The 17,694-nt window shown below is 34.1% G+C and overlaps 2 protein-coding genes across 9 annotated transcripts in view; one reads left to right on the top strand and one right to left on the bottom strand.

The window, feature by feature from the left end:
* The window catches only part of LOC111702176 (myogenesis-regulating glycosidase), a 37,455-nt gene extending 34,744 nt beyond the window's left edge, over positions 1–2,711 (top strand). For all 7 annotated transcript variants that reach the window (XM_023473779.1, XM_023473777.1, XM_023473778.1 and 4 more), the window contains 2 exons: positions 514–669; positions 970–2,711. In XM_023473779.1, the coding sequence (XP_023329547.1) occupies positions 514–669; positions 970–1,809 (996 nt within the window). In that variant the 3' untranslated portion in view covers positions 1,810–2,711. The remainder of the gene's footprint in view (positions 1–513; positions 670–969) is intronic.
* A 3,578-nt stretch (positions 2,712–6,289) lies between these two features.
* On the bottom strand, positions 6,290–17,221 carry LOC111702179 (uncharacterized). Of its 2 annotated transcripts, XM_023473786.1 has the most exons (13): positions 17,112–17,221; positions 16,014–16,075; positions 15,323–15,413; positions 14,615–14,764; positions 13,367–13,570; positions 12,182–12,307; positions 11,612–11,691; positions 11,374–11,442; positions 10,787–10,879; positions 9,836–9,912; positions 8,608–8,666; positions 7,355–7,528; positions 6,290–6,423 (listed from the first exon to the last, which is right to left on the bottom strand). In XM_023473786.1, exons 1-12 carry the CDS (start codon positions 17,182–17,184, stop codon positions 7,371–7,373), a joined length of 1,242 nt encoding a protein of 413 aa, XP_023329554.1. In that variant the 5' UTR covers positions 17,185–17,221; the 3' UTR covers positions 6,290–6,423; positions 7,355–7,370. The 2 variants fall into 2 exon arrangements, with proteins under 2 accessions (XP_023329554.1, XP_023329555.1); XM_023473787.1 differs by lacking the exons at positions 15,323–15,413; positions 16,014–16,075; positions 17,112–17,221 and adding an exon at positions 15,017–15,058.
* Between the last annotated feature and the right edge of the window lie 473 nt (positions 17,222–17,694).

Below are 17,694 nucleotides of genomic sequence, written 5' to 3'. Positions count from 1 at the left end.
TTTTTTTTTGAAGGGAAGGGGTCAAGGCAACTGGAACTGTTACTTGTAGAGGCAGCAAATGGAGTAACCCCTGCTATTCAGGGCCTGAAAATATGTTCAGGGGTAATTACCCCTAGAATTCTAGGGGGGGGTATTTAACCCCTGGATTCTAGGGGGGGGGTATTTACCCCCAGGATTCTAGGGGGGGGTATTTACCCCCGGGATTCTAGGGGGGGGTATTTACCCCCAGGATTCTAGGGGGGGGTAAATAACCCCAATAACCCCCCTTATATCCGCCACTGTAACAAAACATCATACAACGTTTTGCATATCAACAAAACAGTCTTTTACCGTTTACATAAAATATACTTTAGCAAACCTGACTTTCTTATGAGTATTAAAACTCGGAATACAGACGATTTTGAATCCCTTACTTCATGTTTATTGGGACACCCTGTAGAGAATATATATATGCAGGATACTCCTGCTCACTTCATGTTTATTGGGACACCTCTACAGAATATATATATGCAGGATACTCCTGCTGCTGCTCTCCTGGATGTTACGAACAACGACACCTCAGCCTGGTTGAAGGAGAAGCTGAGGAGTGTCCGGGAGAACATGAACAATACGTTCTTCTTCCTGGATACTGGGAACACGTTCCATACTCCACACTTCTTTAAATTCAAGGAACATACCAGATTTATACTAATTTTACAAGATTTTTTTTTCCCTGATAAGACCCATAAAACTTGTTTATCGGAATTTATGATTAAAAGGAATTCAATGAACATAAGACAAATCAATTCTGAAGTGTAAACAGACCTATTTCACTTTATTATTTGATTAAAACTTATCGGTAAAACTTTTTTCATATAAACATCAAATACACATACTTTGATTAAATGTCGTCTTTCAACATGTTCTCGGGTCTCACTGTTTCTATTGATAGGGTTTCAATTTGATGTTTAACTGGTTTGATTTTGACAGGTTAAATTATATAACCCGGACTTGTACAAAGAACATTTTGTGAAGGCGTGTATGGAAGAGGTTCAGGTTATCGGTGTATCCGGAGCATCAGCGAAGCGTCCCAAGGCTCCAGCTTTTGTTCATCTAACGACCCTGCGGAGTACCTGGGATAGCTTGAGAACGATTATACCAAACGTGTTGAACCTCGGGGTTATTGGATATCCTTTCATCAGTCCTGGTCCTGTTGGGGGCAAGGTTGGGTCTCCTCTCCTACAGATAGATCGGACCAAAACCTCCTCCTCCTCCTCTCCGAACCAGCTGCCACAGTCCAAGGGAAAATCCGTGAGAGCTGAGGTTAAGCCTCTAAACGGAAGTAGTATAGCGGAAGTAGAATTGTTTACAAGGTGGTGGCAACTTGCAACATTTTTACCCCAACTTCACTTTACAACTGCACCTTCCACGTACAGAAGCAAGAATATTGCCCCTATAGCCAAAAAATTAAAAGACATCAAGGAAAATATAGTTAACCCGGAACTAATCAGGTTCGGAAGAGAAGCCATGGAAATATCTCGACCTGTAATACGTCCGCTCTGGATGCTAAATCCAACGGATGAGATTGCTCAACGGATTGACGATGAATTTCTTATCGGAGACAAGATCCTGGTTGCTCCCGTCCTTCATGAGAATGCAAGACGGAGAAATGTTTACCTACCAAGGACGTATAACGGACAGGGAGTGTGGAAACGAGGGACGGACGGGACGTTTTTCGAGGGAGGACAATGGTTAAATAATTCAATAGCAGAGTTAGACACTATTCTATTCTTTATCAGACAACCGGAGCACGCTAGACCTGGCAACTAGAACTAGGAGTAAACCATGCAACCGGAGCATGCTAGACCTAACAACTAGAACTACGAGTAAACCACGCAACCGGAGCACACTATACCTGACAAATAGAACTAAGAGTAAACCACGCAACCGGAGCACGCTAGACCTGACAACTAGAACTACGAGTAAACCACGCAACCGGAGCACACTATACCTGACAACTAGAACTACGAGTAAACCACGCAACCGGAGCACGCTAGACCTAATAACTAGAACTAAGAGTAAACCACGCAACCGGAGCACGCTAGACCTGATAACTAGAACTACGAGTAAACCACGCAACCGGAGCACACTATACCTGACAAATAGAACTAAGAGTAAACCACGCAACCTGAGCACGCTAGAACTGGCAACTAGAACTACGAGTAAACCAGTACCACGCAACCGGAGCACGCTAGACCTGGCAAGTAGAACTAGGAGTAAACCACGCAGCCGGAGGATGCTAGACCTGACAACTAGAACTAGGAGTAAACCACGTTCAGCAATTTTCTCCAATGACCTTTTAAAGGGACTGTGGACGGTAATTTCAAACGACGCTTCCTTTTAAGATTGGCATGCACAACAGTATCATTAGTTCTGTGTTCGAGTGACAAAAACAAAGATATCTTTGTTTTTCTATCCTAAAAAGTTAATTTCTGACAATATAATTTATGGTTTCTGTTACACAAATATGCAAGTGACTTTGTTGAGAAACTGCAATTAAAAATAATAAATTTTCCGAAGTAAAAAAAAGTTTACAAGTTGCTGTAGTGAATGGAATTTGCTACTCTATAAATTGTGGGTTTAGGTCCAAATTCCTTTTAAAAGACGGAAATAAAATCATCACTGTTTTTGCAAATTTAAATGATTTTAGAAAATAAAGTATTATGAAAAAGGGTATTTGTTGATATTCACATATTTGTTTTGTTTTAGTAAAATTTACGATTCGTCAATCGGCGTCTAAACATGTATATTGTATATTATTATTTGTACATTAATAAAAGAAAATGAATAAAACATGAAGAAGAATTTTTTTAGTTAATCTTGACAATGGTCTATAGAAGCATGTCCAGGAATACATCAAGTTCAATTACTTTGTGTTCTGAATTAATCGGGGTTTAAATCAGGGGCGTACGCAGGGTGGGGGAGTTGGCAGGTCATTACCCCTCCTGAATGAAAATAGAGGGGGGGGGGNGTTAAACTTGACATCATTAGTTTCAAGTTAAGTAAATCTTGACATCGTTAGTTTAAAGTTCAGTTAAACTTGACATTATTAGTTAAAACTTAAGTTCATCTTGACATCATTAGTTTAAAGTTAAGTTAAACTTGACATCATCAGATTAAAGTTTAGTTAAATTTCACATCATTAGATTAAAGTTTAGCTAATTTTGACATTATTAGTTTAAAGTTTAGTTAAACTTGACATCATTAGTTTCAAGTTAAGTAAATCTTGACATAATTAGTTTAAAGTTAAATTAATCTTGACATCGTTAGTTGACAGTTGAGTTAAACTTTAAAGCATCTGTTTAAAGTTTAGCTAATCTTGACATTATTAGTTTAAAGTTGAGTTAAAAGCCTATTTTTAAGCTTTAATATTTCTGAAACTTTGATCCTTGAAAAGCAATTCTCACAAATAAATCTTTTCGTTCTATTTTAATGAAATCAGATTTCAAATCAGTTTTCAAGTTCAACATACAACTAGCTCAATACATTACATATTAGCTCAACATACAACTATCTCATTACATTACATATTAGCTCAACATACAACTATCTCATTACATTACATATTAGCTCAACATACAACTATCTCAATACATTACATATTAGTTCAACATACAACTATCTCAATACATTACATATTAGCTCAACATACAGCTATCTCAATACATTACATATTAGCTCAACATACAGCTATCTCAATACATTACATATTAGTTCAACATACAGCTATCTCAATACATTACATATTAGCTCAACATACAGCTAGCTCAATACATTACATATTAGTTCAATATACAGCTATCTCATTACATTACATATCAGCTCAACATACAACTATCTCAATACATTACATATTAGCTCAACATACAACTATCTCAATACATTACATATTAGCTCAACATACAACTATCTCATTACATTACATATTAGCGTTCAACATACAACTATCTCAATACATTACATATTAGTTCAACATACAACTATCTCAATACATTACATGTTAGTTCAACATACTAGTTGCTCAAGTCTGTTCTTGAATATTTTCAGAGTACTCGAGTCCTTTATGTGTATAGGCAGACTATTCTAAAGGTTGGCAACTCTATTAGAAAGAAGTTTTTCCTGATATCTGTCCTTGAACGTTTTTACACTAGGACGAGATTCTTGTGAGTCTGTTGTTATGTTCTCCTACAGCTTTGAACCAAATATCTGGGCTTACTCAATCAAAGCCATTAAGGATCTTTTATGTCTGCAGTATGTCACACTTTTTTCTACGGTCAGAGAGTGAGGTCAATTTCAGTTCGGAAAGTTTGTCCTCACATGTTCTACTGTTCAATCCTACAATCATTTTTACTGCTCGCCGTTGGACTTTCTCTGACACTTCAATATCTTGGATTAACCATGGGTACCAGGCTGCAATTGCAAATTCTAGATGGCATTTTACGAATTGCTTGTATAGGTTTGTGTCAAAATTGCAGACGCCCTATTTGCAGCTAAGGATACGGAAGGCTTTACCTAAATTGGTAAAGATCTAAAAGACTTTGTTGGAGTAGGGCATTTACTACAGGAATACAACACACGTCGGAACAGTTTGACCTGATAGGGCTCATCGGGCCCATTTTTTGTGACCACTCACACTAGGTTTATGGGTGGTCAAAATTAAAACATTTGTCCAGGAAAAAGTGTTGATTTCACGATTTTTGAAAGAACATCATTTTTAAAATTAGAATCCGTGATTCTTTTCTAATGGATTTGGAGTACAATGACTAAATAGTAGCTAGAAAATCGACAATGCTTTTTTCGTACTGATCAATTTTTATTTAATGAAAAAGCGTATTAAGTGATTGTTCAATTATTTCCTTTTTCTAATTACAGTAAGAAATAAGAAACTCTGGAATAGGAAGACGACTTTTAGACTCAACCCATCCCTTTAAATAGTCCAATGAAAATCAGACATTTCAATTGTGCAGTGTCCACAGACCCATTTCACTTAATAAGTGACTTAATAAGTTATTAGTAAAATTGCTTGCCTTATAACAAGATCAAATACATTAAAGCATTGCCATAATGTCGTCTTCTATTCCAATTCTCGCTGTATAATCGCAAATAATTAAGTCCATCTCACTACTCCAAAATGTTCTTGAGGCCCAGATTTGTTCAATGATAATTAAGAACAATTGTGTTATAAGTATTTTTTTTTATTTTTCGATATTTTCCTTAAATTAGACAAACAAATTAAAAAAAATAAGAAACTAGGCTATCAGGGCGCTTCGCGCCCATCTTCTATTTCAAGTTTTAATAATAGCTAGTAGCTCAATCTTTAAGCATTTTCTCTTTGATAAAACAAAATCAGTTTTTTTAGATTTACCAAAATTTTAATGGATTTTCAAAATCTTACGAAAATTGGAGACAATTTTTTTTAATTCTGAGCAATCTTTCCTGGGGTCATGTTAGGTTCCCAACAAAATTTGGGTACGATCGGCTCAGCCGTTTTGACATTTATTGGATACAAACGGACATACAAACAATAATTTCAGACAGAAAAACAATGTATACATTGTGGTGCCCCTGGATTCCTGGAACGCAGTACACAGCATATTCCATACTTCACATGTTATTGTTTAGATTATGATATACTGCATCTAGTATAAATACTGTTTTTGATAAATATGTATTCAGTCAGTTTATTTGGTCTTATTCCTTTCGTCGCTACAACATATGGTTTACACATAGAGAATAGAATATATAGAGAGGAATTTACTAGAAAAAAGTGTAAAACGGCCATTTTGTTGTACTGTTTCCATACTGCAGGTGTACTTCACATATTTATGCTATTTAACCTGTTGGGCCCTGGAATATCATTTTATAGAAAATCTAAAATTATTGTTAAAAGAAAACCAAATTATGAAATAAGCTGGTTTCATAATTAACCACCGATCATTTCACATTTTCTGTTATAACTATAAATCAAATGATGTTTTTATTCACCTAATTCATTATAAAGTTTATTTAACAGTTTAAAAAATTCGAAATTGAAATGGATAGTCTAGGGAACATACTGTATTAATGTACTCTACTGCATATAATTTGTGAACATATACATGATTTGTACACTTTGAACTCCCTTTCAGGCTGAAAGGGACTGAAAAAATTCATACCGAGAGATTCTTTAAATTCCTCTCTATATATTCTATTCTCTATGAATGTACATCATTAGAATCTTATGATTTTTTAATAACTATAATAATAGAGCAAAGGGTTCAAATACTTTATTTAATCAAAATTTCATTATAAATTTACAGCATTTTTTCATAGAAAATACTTAACACATGATGCAAACACACTAAATTTCAGGGTTTTATACTGAATCAGAGGTCCAACTGCAATCTGAAATTATCATTGGTAAAAAATATTTCTACACGCAATATGAAACCAGAACTTGTACAAAATCATAAACACCTTCTGTGCATTTTCAAGTGAAATGGATCTGTTTAAGCTGCACAATTGCTGTGATGTTGATTAGACTATTTTAAGTGATAACTTGAGTCTAAAAGTGGACTCCTGGTTTCTGTTAATTACTGTAGTATATCCAATATTTATGAATACATGAAATAACTTATATCATCTTTTCTGCACGATTTCTGCCATGTCCTTATCAGGGCTAATTATTATCTCTAAATACAAATTTAGATTATCTTTGTACCTTTAGGGGTTAAAGAACAAATATCATTTTAAACACAGAATGATGATTATCTTACAGTAAATTACAAAAATCATTTTGTAGCCGCAAGCATTTTTAGTACATTTTCAGTACATTTTAGTACATTTACAGTACATTTTAGTACATTTACAGTACATATAGTACATTTATAGTACATTTTAGTACATTTACAGTACATTTTAGTACATTTATAGTACATATAGTACATTTATAGTAAATTTTAGTACATTTATAGTACATTTTAGTAAATTTATAGTACATATAGTACATTTACAGTACATTTTTAGTACATTGATAATGAACAGGCTATGAAAACGACAGTATAAAATGTCCTAAATTGTCATCAACATGGGGTATTCTGCACACTGATATGAAAACGTCCGTTCCAACTTCCCAAGAATACTTCATACTACAAACTATACAGACGGGGACCGCTACGACTTTGTGACCTATTAGTTCCTCTATTTTTTTGACACACAGTTTTTTTTCTCAGTAAAATTGGAAATTCAAAGCATTTTTGTTCTTCTCAACAATTCAACAATCGGAAATATTTAAGATTTCAATCTTTCAAACTTTAGCTTAACGTGAAAGCTGTACCTGGAGAAACCAGATCTTACGCGCACAAGTTCTGCGTGTATCCAATATCGAATCCAACATCTCCACGATCAGCATCTCCAATAGCACTGGTGTCATCAGCTCCTAGTTCAGCCTTGGTGCCAGCGGCCTCACTATCATCAAAGAATACTCCAACTCGGAATGGTATACTGGAACCTAAGCAAAAAATTAAAGTACTGATTATTTTAAATCTTTTGTTTATTTGGGTTGTGTGTTTGTTTTATTTGTCTATCTGTCTGTCTTTATCTAATATACGTCAAACCGATCCGGCTCAATTTTATATTGTAGCAAAAAGGCATCCGCTAATTTTGAATTTTTCATTTTTTTCACATAAACGGTTTATTTCGTTTGTTCACAAACTCATCCCCAAAGGAAGGAAATAAATTTACATTTTTAATCTTTTTTTTACTTTTAGAGCAGAATGTTGGGAATATCTAACAAATTCTTAACGTTCAGAGAATGTCCTTATATTCTAAGAAAACGTTTTTATATACTAACTTATTTTTCTTATATTCTAACAAAGTGTTCTTATATTTTAAGAAAATGTCCTTATATTCTCACAAAATGTTCTTTTATTCTCACAAAATGTACGTAACTTCTAAATGCCTTATTTGTTCGATCAGTGTTATACACTATATTTCCCTCGGCCAACACAAAATTTCCTCATCAGAATTTATGATTTAAAAATACAGTTTAAAGACAGTTAACGATATTGTGTCAAATGTCCTTATACTTTACTAAAACTAAAACTTTCCTTTTATATAAAGTTAAAGAGCGTATACTGCCTGCAGGCAGTATATCCAAATTTAAGAAATTATCCCACGAATAAGTTAAACTGCCTTATAAAAACAGAAATACTTAAGAACAAATAGAGTATCAAGTACAATAGGGTGGCAATAGAGAAATGGACTAATTATACATGACGTCACAAGTGTAAAAAATAACAAGAAAAACGAAATTTTCTCACATTAGTTGACATGTTTTCCAAGATTAAAAAAAAAGTGTAAAAACAGGAAATAAAGAACACATCAAATTGCACTTATTTTACTGTAAGATAAGCACTTAGCCTAAAATTATCACTATTGTTAATAATGTACAGCTGTACTGAGAGTGTACAAATTCTACGTTGCCATCTATTGTACATGTACTAGAGTGTGTTTGCTTAAGAAGAAGTTCTGGTTTGGCCGTACACTGCATATCTTGAATTTACAAAACAATTTTATAGAAATATATACTTGTAACAGAGGTAGGGACGGCATCCTGGTCATTTGCGTGCAACTGCTGTCCACAGAATCTATATAGAACAATTCGTTTTAACAGTCTTTAAAGGGAATATACACGTAATTTCAAATGTCACTTAATACAAAGCAAGGTGTGCGTGATTCGCAATAGTTCCCTTTAATCCTTCGTCCGAGCAAGGATGTTACAAGAATTTATTTAAAAATTTGATTTTTTTTGATGTTTTCTGTAAAATATTGACAGAATTTAACACTTTTTATTTACAAAAGAAAAATTGTATTATTTTCCTAATTGCTGCAGCTCATATAAAGGTAAAAGATTACCATTGTGAATCTCTAAGTAGGGGTTCACTAATAATTAAATCCAAAGCTTCTGTAAAACAAGATTTATTCCTTATATCCAGAGGTGTACACTGGGGGGCGGGTGGTGGGGGGGCTACGGGGACTTAGTCCCCCTGGATCAGTAAAATCTATGGTTTCTGGGGGGTTTCACATATTCTTAAATCAACTTCGTCAACTGAAAACATGAATTTTGGCAAAACTATACAGTGAGACCCAGAAAACTATGAAAAAGGAAGACGATATTTATTTTATGTGTTTTTGATGTTGTTAGAAAGCAAATAGTTATACCAGTAGCTTAAATACCAACATAGTAAGGAAGTTGGGCTTGTTTACTCAGCACAATTGCGGTGTTTCATGTTCATTGGACTAATTCAAATCATTAATTGAGTCGTATTCCTCTTCCACAGTTTACTGGGTGTCAATGTGTACAAACCCCGGACTAACCAGAGCTGACAACTTTAGAATGGGATATCCTTAATCCCGATCGCTTAATCTGAGTATCCAATGATTGGTTGAATTTTAAACTTCTTTCTTGGATATCGAATACGTATTACCCTAATCTCGGGTTTAGTAAAACCAGGAGATCAAGGATTGATCTCGATATCCACCATTCTAAAGTTTTCAGCTCAGGACGAAATGCATTCGGGTTCTTCTATTTGAATTCTATCATGTGTTCGTCTATAATTAAACAACCATTAATTTCACAGAATTGTCTTTTCATACTTTTTCGTTCATAAGTTCATAACGTATATGCCGACAATACAATACAGTATAACAAAGAAAAGGCGGAAAAAATATGTGTGATAGGTCCACTCGTGATCGAAATTCACAGGTCTTTGGGATAAGGACAGAACCATTAAATCAGCTTGATTATTTAACGAACCTGTCATATGTATCAACTCCAACAGTATCTTCTCCTTCAAGGATAGCTATCCAGTCATTTCCAAGCTGAAGTTGTTCCTGAGTATTTCATTAATGAAGAGCACTGTACATGCAATTTCAATTGACCCTCAACCTACATTTGATATTTGATATGTCCTTTCCACAACGGTTTCTGTAAAAGGCTTTATAAGATCGACTATGCATGAGATTTCCATCATCTTTCTTTAATAATTTACTTGTATTGCATGCATTTCTGCTTCAGAATTAATGGAAGAAATTGTCAGAATTAAAAAACGACAATGATCAGATACAGGTTGTGAATCCAGCATGTCTCTCTTTATATAAAATGTAACTTTAATTACGACAGTACTTTAAAACGAACAATAGAGAGGCTTTTTAAAAATGAGACTTAAAAAAACGATATCAAGGAGGATATGAAAGTTGAAACTCGAAATATTAGACAAAATTAAACAAATGCAAAATTTCGTCGCTACAGTCCTAAGTTTTGGTAATTAGCCTGTATTTTTGTTAATTTCCCTGTATTTTTGTTAATTGCCCTGTATTTTTGTTAATTGCCCTCTATTTTTGTTAATTGCCCTGTATTTTTGTTAATTGCCCTGTATTTTTGTTAATTACCCTGTATTTTTGTTAATTACCCTGTATTTTTGTTAATTTCCCTGTATTTTTGTTAATTGCCCTGTATTGTTGTTAATTACCCTTATTTTTGTTAATTTCCCTGTATTTTTGTTAATTTCCTGTATTTTTGTTCAGAATTGAATAATTTAATTCAAGAATAATTAGTTCTGCAAGCAAAGCAGTTATTACAAAGAGAAGTAGCAAGAAGACCACAGACGTGTGGGGTTTACAACAATTATTAATCATGTCTTAAACCATCTATTTAAAAATTGTTTAAAATTGTTTTCAATTTTAAAACAATACAAGAATAATTTACCGAAGGTGCGGCTGGATCGCCTGGGAAGAGATTGATGCTGTTACATTTGCCAGTACCAGACCCAAAGTTATTCTTGAAATCAACTGCAGAAACCTGGATAAAGATATTCAGTCTTTGCCACATACTCTGATTTTCTAATCCCTACATCTTTGCAACCCATTGTTATAGACTATAGACTTAATTCCTAGCTTTGGTCGGTATTTTAAAATTTGGTTTGTTCAGTATTCATTACAATTTGGTTTGTTCAGTTTATTCATTACAATTTGGTTTGTTCAGTATTCGATACAATTTGGTTTGTTCAGTTTATTCATTACAATTTGGTTTGTTCAGTATTCAATACAATTTGGTTTGTTCAGAATTCAATACAATTTGGTTTGTTCAGTATTCAATACAATTTGGTTTGTTCAGTTTATTCATTACAATTTGGTTTGTTCAGTATTCAATACAATTTGATTTGTTCAGTATTCATTACAATTTGGTTTGTTCAGTATTCATTATAATGTGGGTTGTTCAGTATTCAATACAATTTGGTCTGTTCAGTATTCATTACAATTTGGTCGGTTTGTAATAAATATCGGGTAACCTACTTGGAATGTAGTAGCCAGGTAGGAAATGGAACAATACCCAGCCTCACGTCTCATGCAAATATTATAGTCCTATTTCAAACAATACATTTAATCAAACTTAAATATTTTGGCAAAAGAAACTTAAACACGAGATACTTAACAAGAACATTTTTAGAATCAAATCTCAGGGGTCAGGGTTTCAAAAGTTTTAACATCAAGAGAATTAGGTTATAATTTTATCTGTGATTTGTATATGTTCCTGGTTGGCGAGATGCACGTTGTTCGCCAGGTTGAAAGAGGAGAAGGAGCCCGAGGTGCCGGTGAAGTACTGCAGACAACCTGAGTTGGAAATTTATGAATGTAATTAAACTAGTTTCGACTAGTTCAACTTCTATTCAACCTGGAAAGAAACCAGAAACCAGAATCAGAAAAGTTATTTCAAATTTGATCTCGGTGGCACTAGAGAATAAAAAAGGTTAAGCTAGTCAAAGCTAGTTTAACTTCGTCTTGTTATTCATAAATTATGGTCTTTGGAGAATAAAATCTTATCTAAAAATGCGGTTATTAAATAAATAGTTTTATTGATGATTCAATGAAAAAGCTTTTACTTGATTAAAGACCTAGCACACTAAACTAATCTGGTTGGGTAGGTATATAATAGGCCTATCATATAGTCCAGGTACTAGAAAAAGTCTTTGCCGTGCCATTAAAGTTTTTATCGAGCCGACACAGGAAAGGGACGGGGCGGTACTTGCCATGCGTCACTAAGGCTGGTAAAGGGGTGGGTCCGGTTCGAATTCAAATTGACGCTAGTCCACCGTTTAATTACCTTTTGGAGCCTCCCAGATCATTCCTTCTTCTATCTGAGCAACCTTAACAGACCATTGTTGAGCTATAGGAGAGGCCATGTTAAAGGTCATTGTAACACAGTTTACTCCATCAGTCTCAACATACACTAAAATATTACTAGGATTAATTATTTAAAATATTTAAAGGGACTGTTAGCATATTTGAGATATAAAAAGGGACTGTCAGCATATTTAAAATATATGAATGGACTGTTAGGCTTCTAGTGAACGAAACGTTTTGCGATAAAATGCGAAAATTTTCGGTCGCATTTCCATAAACTTTTTCGCAGAATTTCGCAATTTTTCGCAAAAATAAATGAAGCGAAAACGAAGCAAAATTTCGCGAAAATGTGAAAAGCGAAAATTTCACGAAAATATTTTCGCGAAATACGAAAATTTTGTGAAAACCATGAGTTTTATAGCTGCAACAACTAATTGCTCAAAAGAACTTGTGGAATTCTCAGCTCTGATAGCTCAATATTTGAAGTTTTATTTAATTTTATTAAAAAAGTATAGGGATTAGAAAGTTAGAGTGAGTGGCAAAGACTCAATTCCTTTCTATGAACCAAACACGACGGTTAGATTATCTAAAAGAATTTATATTTCTGGCACTAGGGAACATTTCCTTTATATTTCAATATGCTAACAGTTAGGGTTTCTAGCGAATAGGAAAAATCGTTTCTCGAAAAAAAATTTCGCGACTATTTCACTTTATTTTCGCTTTTCTTTCGCTCGCAAAAAAAAGCTATCTATGCTGGCCACGTGGAATAGACTCCAACGACACCTACCCACAAAGAAATCGTCGTTTAAAGTACATAATATATGAAGCAAGTACCAAATATTATGAAATATCAACTATATACAAATGCTTTGAAAAATTATCGATCATTTTAGGTTGTAATTTCTGAATGATTTGTTTGGAATTAAATTGATTTTATTACGATCCTAGTCGAATATTGCTACTTTCTGAATTTGTATGGACGCTACGTTCTTCAGTATGAGTTGTTTTTAACAATTTTCTCCTTATAGACGCAACAGATAGAAGTAAGATTAGTAGCGATCACCATCGATAATTTTTAGTCGGAAGCCTTTTTCATTTTTCGCGAACACTCCCTTTAAATGCCGTCTTTTTAATTCCACAGTGCACTATTTATAAAAAAACTTACTATGTTGTCCAGCATTTTCTCCGCAAATGACTGGGGGCGAAGTCCCTGAAGATCCAATAGTAAAGTAATCTGAATTACACTGTCCATGTGTGTTAGGGTGAGAAGTCCAGGCCTGAGTACCGTCTGTGTATGTGAATGTATCACCTCCAGCTCCATCAGCTGCTACTGCAGGAACAGGAAGTGCAGCGGTAGTGTCAGGTCCATCTATAATTAGACCGTAATGAAAGACTATTTTGTACTTATTTATACAAAGTCACGTCTTGGTTAATTTCATTATAAACGTAATCATCGTGCTATAACGTTGAATTAACTGAATTCGTTTCATGGGTTCCCTGATTTTCTTTTAAAAATTTAGAATATTTTCTGATTTTTTAAAATTAAATAAAAATATTTTAAAATTAGATTTTATTTTTACTTCGGCTTTGTAAAGAAGCGTGTTATATATAGAGATAAGCTTTGCATCAAAACATGTACACAGACATGTCTCTCCGCCCATAAACTGTATAGCACTGCGAATCAAAATAATAGTGTTATAAATAGTTAATAGAGATTTGATAAATTTGTGGTACTTCAGTGGTAAAAGAAATCAGAATAGTCAACTTCTGAAAACATTTAAAAAGTTTTTGAGCTTTGCCACAAATTTAAAAGTTCTAATCACTATATCTGTGCAACTTAATGGTGTTATAACCTTTGATTATTCAAACTTAGACCATTTGAACCAACAGAAATTCATAGTTTAAAAAATCAAAGGGCTACTACATCGGCTTACAAATATATAAGGATTAAATACTAGAGTTTGTGGCAAAAATCATTTCCTTTCAAATTCTCTCGACATTTCGATAATTTTTATCGATTATATCAACAGTGTTCAGTGTCGAAACTAATTGGAAAGTTAGGAAATTCATAAAGGAATTCAGTCTTTGCAACAAACTCAAAGAGTTAAACCTTTTATATTTTAAACTTAGATCTAATTGATCCAACAGAGCTGAAAACTTTAGAATGGGATATCCTTAATCCGGATCGGATAAGTAATCTGGAGATTAAAAATGAGAGGATAACAAGCAATATTTAATCTCGAAATTAAAAAAAAGAGTGGATTAAGCATTAATCCCGATATCCACCATTCTAAAGTTTTCAGCTCAGAACTCATAGTTTGAAATATTTAAGGTCTAATACATTAGGTTGCAAATATATCAGGATTAGAATATTTAAGTTTGTGGCAATGTCTTAACAATTGAAGTTACTAACCCAATGTGAAGGTCTCGAAGTCAAGTCTGATCTGCTTGATGTTGGAGTTGCAGGGGCAGATCTCCAAAGAGCAGGAGAGGGGGAGGGTTGATGGCTGGCTGAAGTAGGTGTTATTCTCATTAGATGAAGCTCCGCAGGTTGAGGTCGCAACTACAAATTTTTATACTGTCGTCGTCGTTTATATCAATACAATGAAGACGACTTTCGATTTTCACCAAGTTTTCAAACAGCATGGATACACATACAGATGGAAATACAGAGAAGCTGTCAATTTTACAGCCTCTCTTTGTTTAACTATAAACTTTTAATTTTAAAAAGGTTGAATTAGAAATCAAAACTTGAATCGAAAAGTCATCTTCATGGTATAAGTATAAATGACGACCATTGTATTTTATATAATACTTAATATGTAGAATTGCATTAAAAATTATTATCAATAATAATAATATTTGCATAATATAGAATGGTACAATAAAGTAAAAAAATTCCTAAATATCTAAATAATAAGGATCCTCTTTTCTAGACCGAAATTTAAGTTCAGTTCATGCTTGTGAATTTCCCGGATTTTGAAACCCAGTTTTGCGAATTTTTCAATAAAATTATAGCAAATTAAAAATATCAGTTGTAGAGACACCCTGTGTAATTGAGTCTTCCTATTCCGCAGCCTAATGGGTCCAACTGTACAAGATTTTGTTAAAGATCACTTACAAAGACAACAGACTCCAAACCCACTAGCACAGTTTCCAGATGCAACTCCACCCTTGGCTGTACACTCAGCTCCAGAGTAACATGTTCCAGCCTAATCAGTCATTCAATATATTTATCCTTTCATCACTATTTTAAGATTTAAAATATCAGACTAGTCCACTGAGGCTTAAAACTGGTCCCTCAGACTAAAATTTAATCCCCTCAGACATGGGGACTTATATCCTTCAGCCTAGGGGACTTATATCCTGCGGCCTAGGGAACTTATATCCTGCAGCCTAGGGGACTTATATCCTGATGCGGCCTAGGGGACTTTGTGGGTTTAATTCCAAATTTGCTTAGGTAAGCCATCCCTTGAACAGTTTTCATTCATACATTTATCTTTTCTCATCCTTTCATTCATCCAGTAATTTATCCTTTGATTCTCTGTTATTTATTTCTTTTTTTTAAGACCCTAAAGGGACTGTAAATGTAATTTTAAGTGACCCTTTATCTATAAGAGTGGTTTGCGAATTAATGCATGCAGAGACAAATATCGAAAAAAATGCCGGATTTTAACACCGTTGAAGAAAAACAGATATTTATATAATTGCTGTTTCAGATTGGCTGTCCCACTTGAAATTACGTCTGCCGTCCCTTTAACATGCTTATACCTATAGTTTGTGAAATTACGAAACTGATCTTCTATCTTTACCTTATTATCTGTTGTAGTGCATTCTGCATTGTCAAATTTTACAACATTGAACACGGAAAATCCTAGAATAAATTCTGTAGAATCATCTCAAGTCTCATCCTTTGTGGGTAACCCTGTATCTAAATCACACATTTTCTATTTTTAAATAAATTCAATAGAAAACAGATAACTTGTACAGTACTGCAGGGTAAATGTGAAGATAAACAGATAACTTGTACAGTACTGCAGGGTAAATGTGAAGATAAACAGATAACTTGTACAGTACTGCAGGGTAAATGTGAAGATAAACAACCCCGTTTAAGTGTCACCTCTATTGCACCCCATACAACTGTAAGATAGGAAGACGACACTAAATGTAATTGATGTCGATAAAAGATAAAATTGTATTACAACAGTCGCCTGAAAATTAACTCCTTATGGAAGCAGGTCTGTGTACACTCTATCTCTATCACTTTAAAAGGTGTCTGTTTAAATCACATCGAAAGGTTTAGGGCTAAAATGAACAATATTAAGGTTTGAATTATATTGAGCAATAGAAATGTTTGAAGAATACATTACTATACATAAAGAAAAGTATTTTAAGAATAATATTGAGTAAATCCCAAAACTCAGTTTTCAAGACTTACCTTCATCCTGGGGTTTACCAACTTAAATAGACTTGGAGGGGGGGGGGGGGGATCTTATATTGCGTATACAGTTTTTTATACAGAGGGGGATGAGGAAAAAAATTGCGGAGGACCAAATTAAACACAGTTCAAAATATATCTTTCTAAATCAATTTCTTGATAGTGTAAACCTTTAATATTTCATACTCAGACTAATTGATTTAACAGAATATATGGATCATAAAATCAGAATTTGTGGCAAAAACTCAGTTCTTTTGTAGCGTATATGTATATATCTTTGTAAATGTAAATATTTTAAGATTAATAATTGTTAAACATTACCAAATCTTATATTTGAAGAATAAAGAGAAACAAATTTAACTATGTATTCTGACTAAAACTGCAATACTAAATATTATCTTTAATATTTCCAAGTAACATAATAGAAGATATTTTATGATGTTAAAAACAATAAAAAATAGATTAAACTTACCTTTCCCGTCCCTCTCTTGGGGAGCAGCGAAAACTGCTCCTAGAGCAAATATAGCAACGACGAACCCTCTCATAGCTGCTGACTAACTAGGCAGCAGACCAGGCACTAAGCCTAGGGTTAAACCAGGGGGGGGGGCACTGCTCGGTAACAAAATCTTTGGAGGGTTTACTATAGAAACTTGAGTGTCCACGATGAATGAAAAATGTATATTTCCGGAGAATTAAATTAATTTTGATGAACTCATTTTTTTGATAGTTTTGACAATATAGAAGGGAAAAATGATTATTTACAACTGGGCCCGATAAAGTATTTTCAACCCCCCATCTTCTATCTAGGTCAACGCAGAGTAACGGTAAGGCCCAGGCAGAATGGGTTAAACTGTCTGAAGTATCATCAATCACAGGGGGAAACCATTGCCCTAGTATCTTACGCGCCCTCCCGTCCCCTCCCCTCTCCATCCTCCCCCTAATCCTTCCCCGTTCTGTCCACCCCTTCCCACCCCAAACCTGCAGGCCCTAGGCATTCGTACTCAAAAGTCAAGGAAGCTAGGGTTAAATTTCACTTTTCCCCCACCCCCTTGCCC

Source organism: Eurytemora carolleeae, unplaced genomic scaffold (genome assembly GCF_000591075.1).
Source record: "Eurytemora carolleeae unplaced genomic scaffold, Eaff_2.0 scaffold367, whole genome shotgun sequence".
NCBI lineage: Eukaryota > Metazoa > Arthropoda > Copepoda > Calanoida > Temoridae > Eurytemora > Eurytemora carolleeae.
Note: the sequence above shows the minus strand (reverse complement) of the source record. Positions and strands in the feature narration are given on the sequence as shown.

What these genes read in the sequence shown, in the direction of transcription:
- LOC111702179 (XM_023473786.1), bottom strand. Translation starts at nt 17,184, where the DNA reads ATGAGAGGGTTCGTCGTTGCTATATTTGCTCTAGGAGCAGTTTTCGCT. An exon ending in ACCTGGCTACTACATTCCAA is followed by an intron (nt 10,880 to 11,373) that starts GTAGGTTACCCG and finishes ATCTTTATCCAG; the next exon opens with GTTTCTGCAGTTGATTTCAA. An exon ending in GCGATCCAGCCGCACCTTCG is followed by an intron (nt 9,913 to 10,786) that starts GTAAATTATTCT and finishes TGAAATACTCAG; the next exon opens with GAACAACTTCAGCTTGGAAA.